At 45.6% G+C, this 12,784-nt stretch overlaps 1 protein-coding gene across 1 annotated transcript; it reads left to right on the plus strand.

Annotated features, from left to right (window-relative positions):
- Nucleotides 1-1,404: 1,404 nt before the first annotated feature.
- slx9 (SLX9 ribosome biogenesis factor) lies at nucleotides 1,405-12,483 on the plus strand. Its single transcript, XM_079236523.1, has 6 exons — nucleotides 1,405-1,677; nucleotides 2,430-2,550; nucleotides 9,558-9,626; nucleotides 10,676-10,850; nucleotides 11,982-12,047; nucleotides 12,123-12,483. Exons 1-6 carry the CDS (start codon nucleotides 1,480-1,482, stop codon nucleotides 12,247-12,249), a joined length of 756 nt encoding a protein of 251 aa, XP_079092649.1. The 5' UTR covers nucleotides 1,405-1,479; the 3' UTR covers nucleotides 12,250-12,483.
- Nucleotides 12,484-12,784: the final 301 nt, after the last annotated feature.

Raw genomic sequence — 12,784 nt, forward strand, 5'->3', positions numbered from 1 at the left:
TCCTGAGGCTGCTGTTCTGCTCCTCCCATTAACACCAGGCGAGTGCATGTTGCTCCTCCAGAAAAGGCTAAAGTGGCTGAAGTTAAGCTCTCCTCATTTGCATTAATCATATTCATCAGTAGTCTTGTGTCATCTGATGTTATTTTATGGTATGTACATATTACCTGTTTGTGTAAATGTGTTTTGATATGTCTATTTTTGTATACTTCATATGTACTGTACAGCATAACATATTGTAGTGTTTACTTGTTTTTTTTTTATTGTAGAAAACCTCATATTCATTTGCCATTCTACCTGCAAATAAATATGATTTTAACTTCATGATGCAACTATGTCCTGCTTCATACTATATTGAAGTGAGTGTTATTCTTGTGGAGCAGAGTTGTTGTTTGAGATACATGCATACACCCTATCTATCATGGATTAAACGGTAATCATGCCCTGGGGTCTCTTTGCAGGCATACATTGAATCACCACATATATGACCATTCATATGCATTTAATCACCACATACATATGACCATTCATATGCATTCAATCACCACCTATATGACCACTCCTTTCCTAAGTACCTGGCAGTACTGCATTCTCTTGTATGTCAAATGTATAGCTTTTTTTAAACATAGTTTCTCAAATGTATATTTAACTCTATATGACCAGACTGAAGGCTATAACATCATTAAAGTGTGACTTTATGCTTCATGCTCTCAACTCACGGGGACACACAGAAATCACGTTGTTCTCCAGACACTCAAACAATTGTGGATTTGGAGCAAATTCAGGTGCAAAACAGAATTATATTTTCCGGCAGCCTATCTAATGTTAGATAATACACTGCTGATATCGATTTGATCAGGTAATCAAACGATTGAAAGCAATACTAAACGTGATTACGGTGATTAATAGCAGGCGGAACTCTCTCTCTGTGCCGTTTCCCACCGAACCACTAACGCGGAACACCTGTCACGCTTGTCATGACAACAACACCAAGGTGCCCGGAGTATACACATGTACTTCCTGGATTTGTCTTTCAGATTAAGATGAAATAATCCTTTATTAGTCCCGCAGTGAGGAAATTGCAGGATTACAGCAGCAGACCGGTAAAGTGCACAGAAGAGACACATAGTAAAATTATATAAAAACAATAAGTAATATTAATAAACAGTAATACAATAGTAAAGAATCAGTAAATAATTCAAACAGTTATCAAGGCGCTACGTATGGTGCTTTAAGGAATAAATCCCCAAACTGAAAATAAAAAACAAACAACTAAACAACGAGCGATGACTTCTTCTCTAGATCAACGCAACCGAGATTTTACTTTTACTTTGAAAGGTAAAACGGATTCACTTCCGGTGGTGGCGGCGCTGACTTGATGTCGTCACACGCTGTCGACGCCGGGGAGCACCATTACAGAGGGGTCGTGTGCAGCAGCGCTGCTTCCGTTCACCCTGAAGTTTTCCTCAGCTTTCTGAAACAATGGTGGGGAAGATCAAACATGTCCGCCAGAAGCTCCACCAGGAGGCGGTGAGGCTCGAGAGACCGGCCCGCCTCGTGCAGACAACCGGCTCCGCGCTGCCTGCGGGTCCGGAGCAGCCCGCGGCCCCGGAACTACACAAAACAAGCGCTCCTCTTCTGGAGAATAAGAAGAGCGACTCATCGACCGGAGCGAAACAGGTCGGTGAACGGAACCATGGTCGCGCGATACCGTTAGTCTGTGTTGAATTCATCACGACAGGACGGGTCTCTTTACGGTACCGTAAAGACACCCGTCCTGTCGTGATGTGATGAATTCACGAAACACGTCTTTGAACTGAAGTGCCTCTCAGGTCAACGGGAGACCAGAACCGGAGGAGGAGACCATGCATATGATGGTGTGTGTGTGTGTGTGTGTGTGTGTGTGTGTGTGTGTGTGTGTGTGTGTGTGTGTGTGTGTGTGGTTTCATTGTTCTATTGTTCTGCATCCTCTCCAGTAGGAACGGTAACGGGGTCACGTGGGATGTTTGTTTATGTACCTGTTCACACACGGGGCTGTCCCGGGTTAGCTGTGTATATTATACAGTGTTAGAGTATATATAATATTATGGGATGCACACAGATGCACGCTGAGTGTCCTGGAGCACCAGAGGATCAGAGGAGAACCGGATCCCTGGAGGTCCCCCTCCCTCAAAGAGCAATGCCACTGCACAGCATTTTGGACCATTATTTTTTACTATTATTATTATTATTATTATTATTATTATTATTATTATTAGTCTAGATTAGATATTACCCCAAAAGCTTGAAGACAAATATTTATGTTGTTAAATAATCACAAATAAAAACACATTTTTAACGTCCTCTGTTCATGCGCCTCCCAGAGAACCAGTGCCGTACCGCGTAGCGCTTACTTCCTGTGTTGTGCGCTTACTTCCTGTATTGTGCCTCAGCCTCTGGGAGAGATCTCCTTCCCCTCTGGGATCTTTGCTGGCACCAGCATCACGCCAGAGGCCCTGGTCCAAACACTCAAGTTTGAGGACCCTCCAGACGTCCCTCTACCTGCCCCGAAAGGTAAGGCTGTATGGTCCAAAAACACTGGATGGGACATTTCCCATGACATAACCACCATGACGTTATGTCTTTATGTCTTTAAAGCTCTTCTCCGGGTCTCATGTCACCCTCTCCCCATCATCAGGGTGCTCTCTGCTCTGTGTGTGCAGTCAGTGCAGCTCTGAACTAATATGAAACTGGGCTGTCTCTGTATCCGATGTTCACTACATGATTATCATGGCAAAAATAATTCATGGTAACTGTATCTCAATATGCATGCACAATGTGCGGAAAACAGAATAATGCAACCAGTTTCACTTTGTTTATTGAATGTTTAGTCTTTTTTTACCATAACTTTATAAATACAATGTGCACTATTAACGTGATATCAATCTTTCTGTGTTGAATGTCACGTTACCGTCTCCCTGATGCATTACTGGCTTCCAGCAGCTGATCCTTTATACAGCGTTCACCCCAAACGCAAAGCGCGAGTGGAGGAGACATACAAAGTCATTGCAAAAACGACAATGGACGCGAGTAACGCAAATTTGTGCCGCGCGACATGGAAAATGCGCATGCCTTTATGTCTCTTTAAACCCTCTCAGCGGTGCTATGTCATCACTGACGTCCTTTGGAGTGATGAAGGATACGTTGATACGGGGCGTCTGATGGGACTTCCACAACACCTACAAAGCAGAACTCGTGGATATTTCTTCCATGGTGGAAATGATAACTTATTCCATGGAAATAAGCCTCTCCGGGTGCCTAGTGCGAATGAAAACCACAAATAGTCTTGTGAGTAACGTCATGTGAAAAGTCGCTTGGCGCTTTTGGTGTGAACGCAGCGTTCCGATGCCAAACGTGAACAACTTATCCGTGTTGAAACCGGCAGGAGGAGAGCTAGTAAAGTTAGCAGCACCGGCTACCGGCTCATGTAAGGAGGTTCCACTGAGTCACGCAACGTGGGTAGATCATAAAGTTACCACGGTGTGTTCACGTGTAATCTAGTAAAAGGCAGTGCTGGCTCCAGCGCGTGCAGCGTGGATGAGGGCAACGCCAGCAGTAGTCAGTAGAAGGTGAAACGCAAGAATATCCCACGTTTTAGAGCCACTTGAACCTGACGGTGAACCAACGATCGGCTCAACCAGTTCCATCAGCCGCTCGATGGTTTCCCTTGTGGGAAAAGCACCGCTTTAGAATGCAGAGATCCAAAACGGGAACCAGGAAGTAGGCCGAGTCGAACCCTGTTTATCTGTCGTAAGCCTGTTTCTGTAACGGGTCCTGGAGGCCGCCCATCTCCTTCTGGGAGGACTCTGTGAACAGAGGAGGACACGGCTCCTCCTCTGTTCACACTAGAACACTACATTCTGAAAATGTGCTGTGAGTTAATACGTAGAGTTTAATAAGGACGAATATGACTACTCTCCAGCGCTGCATTGGCTGGCCACTAGATGGTGCATGAGACATATTGTTGTTCTCATATTGTTGTGGGCTGCTGGTTCATGTCCTTCCAGCTCTGGAGCAGCTACTGCTAAGGGCTGAGGAGGAAGAACCCCCAGAGGGTGTGGGGTCCGTGCATCCTCTCTGGGTCTCGGCGGGTCTGAGGGGGGGGGTCTGGACCTGGGCTTCGTTGCTAAGCACGCGGTGCCGCATAAAGCCTCGCCAGACAACGGCCCGCTGCTATTTATAGACCAGGCGAGGTACAGATTTAGCTCATGCATGAAATGAAGGTTTAGCTGCCTCAGTGTTCCCTCTCTCTAGATGGAAGACACTGAGGCTTCTGTGCCAGTTTAAGGACACTCGTCTTCATCAGGAGCTCAGAGGAAATCGAGCGTATTCCTCGACTTTAAGTGTCCTTAAAGTCGAGTTAAAGTGGGAAGAATCTATCGGCTCCAGAACTCTCTGTACCCCTCTCAACAGGTCCAGGTTCACTGGACCAGTAGTGATACCTGAAGGGTCCAGACATCTCCCAGAAGCCTGATCCCAGTTTGATGGGAGGACTCATTGTGTGTTTCATCATGACATAGAACAGATGAACAGATTTGCTCTTCAGTGTTTCGTATGAGTGACTAAGAGTTTGTGGCATTCACTAATATTGATTATTAGTATTGATAATTTTTAACATCCGTATGAACAGATTCACGACGGTTAGGAAACCCAGAGGACTTCACCTGAATGTGTGTGGACTTAAAATAGGATAATATATGAAGTCAAATAAGATATATACGTCTCAATCAAAATCTTGGGATCATGGGAGTTTGTATTGGTACCGTCTGGTTATGGTTCTGGTTCCTTCAGTGTTCATCGTTGAGGTTTTGACCTCAGAGGTCTCCTCCAGTCCCAAACACACTAGGATCTAATCCACACTAGTACTCTTATTGATACTGCTTATCAAACCCTGCACAATTAACTCATTAAAGAATCCACATTTCTTTATTATTCTTGTACGTAAACTAGGGCTGCAACTAACGATTATTTTAATAATCGATTAATCGGTTGATTATTTTTTCGATTAATCGATGAATCGGATAAAACATTTTTTTTATCAAAAAAAACGTTCATTTCCAACCCTTTATTCAAAAACAGAAGTGACAGTGCAAAACATCTTCAGAAAGTGCACAAACAGGTTGCTCCTTGAACATCCCTGAGCTGTTAATTAAAACAATAAAATGGACTAACACTAAAAACATACACATGTATGCTTTACATCTGCCAAATGTGAGCCATTGTTACTGTAATAGATCCCTCCAGAGGCTGCATTTAAATACGCTGCTTTATCAATATGTATGAAATACTGGGACAGAGGGAAGCTGTACTGCTACATATAGAGCGTCCTCTTCCTTAAACTCTTTCATTCTGGGTCTCTTATGACTATGACTATGACCATGACCATGACCATGATTTGCTTCATTCTACTTTGAGTAAAAAAAACAAAAACCTGCAGCCAGATCCGCCGGTCTGCCGGTTTAACGTTAACAAGTGACAGCGTGAACTGAACCAGACCGGGGGGTGACGGCATGTTTCATCACATTACGTTTTTTTACAAGCAAGACTGAACTGTAACGGAACGGAACTTTAACGACAATACACAACCCAAGCACGTTAGCTAGCGTGATAGCAAGCTGACTAGCTTCCATTAAAAACAAGTTTGAGGAACATGAAGACGCTGATTGGCCAAGACTCGAATCGTCAAAGATCTTCTATTTTTGAGAAAATCACAACCTCAGCTTTTCTCGTGTCTCACTCCAATCTCAGAAACGCTGGCCGGCCAGTTGCTCTGCTTCGTTCTTTTTTTTTCTCCGCGACTTATTGCCCGGCGTAATAATCGCGCAACACAACAAATCGATAATGAAATTCGTTGCCAACACTTTTGATAATCGATTTTTATCGATTTTATCGATTCGTTGTTGCAGCCCTAACGTAAACAAATAGTATTTCTTGAGCAGCAACACAAGAAGTTGTAAAACCTTTCAGCTCCATTCTCAGGTCATCAATGATCTCATTGATTGTCCCTCATTGATAATATTAGTGTAGTCTGATCTTTATGTGACACTTTGCAAAAATACAGAAGGAGTAGACCTGAGAGAAGAAGCTACATATCATTCTGATGCTATTAAAACTTTAATATCAAACCATTTCTTGTTTTTCCCCCACAGTCAGCGCCTCGCTGACCAAGAAATGGTTCGATATTAAAGTTTTAGCAAAAATAAGCCTGTTTTTCCTTCTTCTCGTCGTCACTCCCGTGGAGAGACAAGTGACTTTTCTTTCTTCCTCCTCGGACACGGCTCCATGTCTGAAGAGGTTATTTATTCATGGCCTCATGGCCTCTTGACAAAGCGCTCTGTCTGCAGTCTAATTGGAGGTATCGTATCACGACCAGACCCTGAGGGACCCTGAGGGACCCGGATCTCTTTACTCTGAGGTCATGAGGTCAGCTCCCTAAAGACTGCCCACTTTCCTCCTCTCCTCTCCTTCTATCCTCCCTCTATCCTCCTCTCCCTCTATCCTTCTCTCCTTCTATCCTCTATCCTTCTATCCTCATCTCCTTCTATCCTCCTCTCCCTCTATCTTCCTCTCCCTCTATCCTTCTCTCCTATCCTCCCCTCCCTCTATCCTCATCTCCTTCTATCCTCCTCTCTCCTTCTATCCTCCTCTCCTCTCCCTCTATCCTCTTCTCCCTCTATCCTCCTCCTCTCCCTCTATCCTCCAGTTGATGTTGTCTCCCTCGTTAGAACAGGATGATGTTGTCTCACCTGTCACATTCCTGTGTTATCAGTGCTGATGGTTCTTCACCGTCTCTGTTGTTCCTCACCAGTCCGTGCAGAATGTCATGTTTACTAGCATCCCTGCATGCAATGGAAGTAATGGATATGAAGTAATGGTTATCTGCATGTTCAGTGATGCTGGAAAGATGAAAGTGGTTTCAGCGTAAGACACCAGATCCTTTGTGTTCAGTAAAAACACCCGGCAGGCCGAAGTAAACCACACAGGGTGTTATTAAGAAGTTTATGCTTTGCATCCGTCTCGTACCTCCATGTCTTGTATGGGTGAAGAGACAAAATGACTTGTGACTAACCGTTGTGTTTCTTTGGTCCTCATCAGAGGTTTTTGATCAATAATGTGAGTGAAGCCCAGCAGCAGGTCAGGCTGATACATGTTCATGTGGATGTGTGTCGTGGGCTGGCAGCATGGTGCATGGGTAGCAGGGTAAGCAGGGTGAGGAGGCCGTGAGGATGCGGGCTGGGTAGGTGAGAGCTAACCTCCAGCCAGCCGTAATCACAGCTATCTGTTTCATGGCCCAGCAGGAAGACGATGCTCCCAGTGGGAGCAGAGTGGTGGTAAAGCCTCATACCCCTCCACAAACACATGAGGGCTTGGGTTTCTCCCGCTCTCCCCACAGTGTAGTCGGCAGCAGATGCCTATCTTTGCCTGTTCCTTCCTGCAAACAGCAGCAGGAACACCTCTGTTGCGGAGCTGCGGTGAGATAACGCTGCTGGGTCTCTGCAGATAGAGTCTGAACGCACCGGTGTGCTCAGGGTCAGCAGATCAAAGAGATAACGGGCCAGGGAAGTTCAGGCTCATTAAAGGAAAACTCAGTTCTCATCCCCAAAACGTGTTTCATCTCCGAGTCTTATTGTTTCATGTCGGCTAAAGCCTGGACCACAAAGGCTGAAATATCTCTCAGATATTGGAGGGATTTCCATGGACTCTTTGTTGATTAATTGTTATAACTTTAGTGGTCCACTGATTAGAGACACACACAAACACACACACACACACACACACACACACACACTTACATACAACTGGCTCATCCTAAATGACAGGATCAACTTAAATGTTTTTCTCAATATTTATTTTTAAATATTAAAATCAGCATATACATACATGATAAAGAAATATAAAAGTTTTCCTTTTCTAAAAATGCAAAAGACGGCGCATGTGTGAAGGCTGGACCAATCACAACAGGCCACTGACGTGATGTCACAACGCTGACTTGGCACTACGGAGGTTGGCTAGAATAGAATTCACTACGCAGTACGTCACTCTCTCTCTTCCCGGAAAAAACACTTATGAATAATAATAGTAACCCAGATCATCAAAACCAGACGGTATGTCCCATGTAGAATATGAATAGAACCTGGGACACAAAGGTCCAGGTTTTGGAAACATATCTTTACATCTGAAATGATTACCTTTCTATACTTCATTTCAAGTGTTCGCTGTTCCGGCTCGACGCCACGTCACACGCTAACCGTTCGCTCACACGCGCGACATTAGCATTGGTAGCTCGCTCACACGCGCGACATTAGCGTCGGTAGCTCGCTCACAAGCGCGACATTAGCGTCGGTAGCTCGCTCACACGCGCGACATTAGCGTCGCTAGGTCGCTCACACGCGCGATATTAGCGTCGCTAGCTCGCTCACACGCGCGACATTAGCGTCGCTAGCTCGCTCACATGTGTGCCAACACCGGTCTCCTGGGTGAAAGTCCTGGGTTTGACTTAAGAATTCAACACAAAAGCAGGAGCATTAGCTTCACTATGACGGGAGGAGCCGACCCAACTGGGGACATTAGAGGAGGAAGGCTGTAGCGTACAGATGGATCGGGTTAAATGGGATCAATACAGCAGTTTATACAACGTTTTCACGATTAAATCCTCCACAATAACAATACAAATTGAATGTATTTATTTTGGATGAAGTAGTTTTTGATCCATCCCCCTCTACTTCCTGCTTTAGTTCACTCCCCTTCCTGTGTTGTGAGCAGTAAACCTTTTAGAAACATACATGTTCAATGCCAGTGTTAGGAAGAGGCCTTCAGGAAGAATGCTGCAGCAGGAATTGGCCCAAAATGACGTTTGAATATCGCTTCTTAAAAAACACCTAAGTTCTATTCACATGTCTATTTTTAGCCCCGTATCCATGACGACGTGTCCTAACAGCCACGAGCGAAGCAGCAACGCACCGAGAAATGTCTGAGGCTCTACTTTTCTATTTCTTCCTGCCACGGGCTTTGAAAGCTCCACACTGTCTTTGAAAGCACCACACCACCACACTGTCTTTGAAAGCACCACATTGCTTTTGAAAGCACCACACCGTCTTTGAAAGCACCACACCGTCTTTGAAAGCACCACACCACCACATTGTCGTTGAAAGCTCCACACTGTCTTTGAAAGCCCCACCCTGTCTTTGAGAGCACCACCCTGCTTTTGAAAGCTCCACACTGTCTTTGAAAGCACCACACTGCCTTTGAAAGCACCACACTATCTTTTGAAGGCACCACACTGGCCGATGAAGACCTCTCCGCTCTACAGAAGCCTAAACGAGGAGATGACCTCCATGTTTGCTACTTGCTGATGTTCCCTGTCATTTCCAGAAGATACACTGTTACTGAAGCAGGATCTGCACAGACAGCTGTTTACAACCAATATCTATGTATACATGTATGAACCGCAACTGATGACACAGCTACAATACATGTGTGCTGTCGTGTAACTGTGTGTGTGTGTGTGTGTCTCTTCACAGGCCCAGAAGAGAAGAAAGTCAAGTCAAAGAAGGAGAAGATGAAGGAGAGGAGGGATAGATGGCTGAACAGTGAGTTCATATCACATCCACAACATGTTTACGTCTCATATTCTGCTTCAATCCATATCAAAGGGAGGCAAGAGCAGTTTTAACTGCTTCATGAGTTATATTTATGCAACCAGAATAATACAAAAATTCATTAAACTCTCTTGTTTTATGATGTCATAGCCCTAGAATATGTGATGTACACTTTGAAGGTCAGACTCAACACCACCTTCATCATCGTGCCTCCATCATCATCATCATCGCGCCGCCATCATCAAACCATAATTGCGTGCGGGCTGTAACCGTACCCGGCTGCTGAGCCAATCAATTCCCGGGTAACACAAGGCGCTTCCTGTTAGGCGTATAATTAGAGGCTAATGGCCGTGCGACTCAATCCTGGTGAAACCCAAGAGCGGGTCTCTGGGATTAGAAGAAGGTGGAGAGAAATATTAGCACTTTTCAGATTAGTATTTCAGGCTGGAAGCTTCTGGGAAGTATTCAGAGGTTATTTATTTATCTTTGAACATATAATAAGAAAATACAACGAGCATAAGCAAGACAATGAACAGTGAACATGTAGAGCTAATTCTAAATGGATACATTTTATATGATGTCAAGGCAGAAGGGAACATTTTTATTTAGTATTTGTGCTCTGCATACTTCAGATGAGTGTAACACAGAAGTGTGATTAACGGCTTTAAACGCTGCATCAGACTGAACGTGTACCGCGTCTCGTTTGACTGTTATTGGAGTTCTGTGTCCTCCTGCTCTTCTTCGTGAACTAACACTCTCCCTCTCTCTCTCTCCCCCCACCCTCTCCCTTCTTCTCTCATCTCTCTCTCTCTCTCTCCCCCTTCCTCACCACTTCTCCCACCCTTTCTCTCTCTCTTCCTTCTTCTCTCTCTCCCCTCCCTCTCTCTCTCTTTCTTTCTCTCTCTCTCCCCCTCTCTCTCGCCTCTCTCTCTCCATCTCTCTCCATTCCCCCTCTCTCTCTCCCCCTTCTTCTCCCTCCTCTCCCGCTCTCTCTCTTCTTCTCTCTCTCCCTCTCTCCCCCCCCCCCCCCCCCCCCCAAGAGATCAGCTCCATCAAACAGGCTAAGGAGCAGCAGGCGGCTGAGGCCCGTCGTCAGGCCACGCCGGTGGTGGGCGACATGCAGCCGCTGGCCGACGCCCTGCCAGAGCTCTGCCAGCTCGTCGCCGCGGCGCCCGCCACTCCCACCGCGCGCCGCAAGAGCAGGAAAAACAAAGTGTAAGTGCCGGGTGACCGCACAGCGTCCTCCACAGTTATAACATTTAATTTGTCCTTGAGGGGGAGGAAGAGCAGCACAAACACGTTCAGCAGACCGTCTGTTAACCTCATGAGCACCATGTCCCAGCATGCCCTGGGGCTGGACATGTTTTACCTTGGGCCAAAGAGATGCTGCTGTACATGGCACTGCCATCCTAATTCAAATCAGTGATTTGTGTCATCGGGATATGCAAATAAAACTGAAATGTTCATGGTCGACCTCCATGGATTACAAACAGGACGAGTAATGACCGCCTCTGAGTCTCAATGAGTGACTTTCTATTTTACTCATTAAGACTTAAATATCCCAACTTTCGTCTCAGAGTCCCAGCTGTAGTCTCCCTGACGGTGGTCCCGACATGAGCCGGGCTTGTGTCCTTGGCTTCTCTGGTCCCAGTTTTAATGTTGTGTCCTCTTCAGGAACGTCTCATTATCGCTTGAGCAGGACTCTAGAGAGGCGGTTCTATTTCAGTGAGCGAGTCCAGGTGGAGGATCCAGCGTCTCTCTGAAAGTCATCTGAAAGGCAGAACTACTGACGTCAGTGGAGTGTGAGCGATGCAATGGAGGCAGTTGAGGCTAGAGGTACCGCCTGAATCCTGCGAATCTGCGAATCAAGAGGCTTCATGTTCCTCAAGAAGATGATGCAAGAAAAATATGATTCATGTTTTCTTTGGATTGCAATTCCAAAGAAAACATAAATCATATTTTTCTATTACCGCTCTCCTCCCGTCCAGCTCGTCAGTAACAGGCTCGTAAATGTCTGCTCTCTGATGAAGGGGAGCCCTCCTCCATCACCTCCTGCTCAGTGCGGAGCAAAGAGGATGGAGCAGCGCTGCCTTCTCCATTTTCTGTATGAAAAAGAAAGGGGAAGAATCTGTAGTCAAAGTGATATTGTCTATAAAAGGACCTCATTGTTGACACGATCAAAATAGATATACAAGCTAATTTTGTTCTGCTCTCTCACGATGCGTTCAATGTCCTCATGTCAACTTGTCTTGTCCCTCTGCCTCCTCACGATGCGTTCAATGTCCTCATGTCTTGTCCCTCTGCTCCCTCACGATGCGTTCGATGTCCTCATGTCTTGTCCCTCAGGCCGGTGAAGAGACCTGAACCAACAGACTTCAGTCAGATGAAACAGTCACAGAAACGCAAACTCCTGTAAGCAGCCTTTTCATATTCATAACCACATTATTCACATTCCAATCCCATTCACGCGTTCTCCTTTTATCGCAGGGAAACGGAGACCAGCCGGTTTAGCAACGCGGTCAAGACCCTCTCGGCCAAAATGAACCCTCTGTCCGACATCGGCGAGCAGCTGAGGAAGAGGATGAGGCAGGAAGAAGAGCAGGGCCCCAGCTAACAGCAGCAGGGCGGGGCCTCCACAGACGTTAATATACCGATTCCAGTCGGGAACCCAACCCCGGAACATCCTTGGATTTGGGAGCATCCCGAGGGGGCGGGGCCTATGAGGGTACGGGGCCCCACCCTCTCCACCGGACAAGATGGACAAGACGAGGAGCAGCAAGGTGGTGTTCATACGTGTCGACTGCAGCGCATATCTCTCACTTTTACTAGCCAGTAATAAAACACAACACATCCAACCATCAGCTGTCTGTGTGTTTTCTATCAGGGTTCTTCTTACGGTCATGGAAAACCTGGAAAAGTCATCGAATTTTTTTAATGGTTATTTCCAAGGCTTGGAAAAAATGAAAATCCCAAAAGTTTTGGAAAAGTCCTGGAAATGTGTTATATTCATGTGTTCATGTCGTTCATTTACGCTGATTTTGAAATAATGAATATGCTTTTAAAAGAAAGACGTTCAAAATATAAGCAGGCATACACACAGGCATCTATATAAATGTTTATTCTTTTAATCAAACTATTGTCTCTCATTC

This window comes from Taurulus bubalis (assembly GCF_910589615.1).
Source record: "Taurulus bubalis genome assembly, chromosome: 21".
NCBI lineage: Eukaryota > Metazoa > Chordata > Actinopteri > Perciformes > Cottidae > Taurulus > Taurulus bubalis.

Coding starts and splice junctions, on each gene's coding strand:
- slx9 (XM_079236523.1), top strand. CDS start 1,480: ATGGTGGGGAAGATCAAACATGTCCGCCAGAAGCTCCACCAGGAGGCG. Junction 1,678..2,429: donor CATCGACCGGAGCGAAACAG/GTCGGTGAACGG, acceptor ATTGTGCCTCAG/CCTCTGGGAGAGATCTCCTT. Junction 2,551..9,557: donor CCCTCTACCTGCCCCGAAAG/GTAAGGCTGTAT, acceptor GTCTCTTCACAG/GCCCAGAAGAGAAGAAAGTC.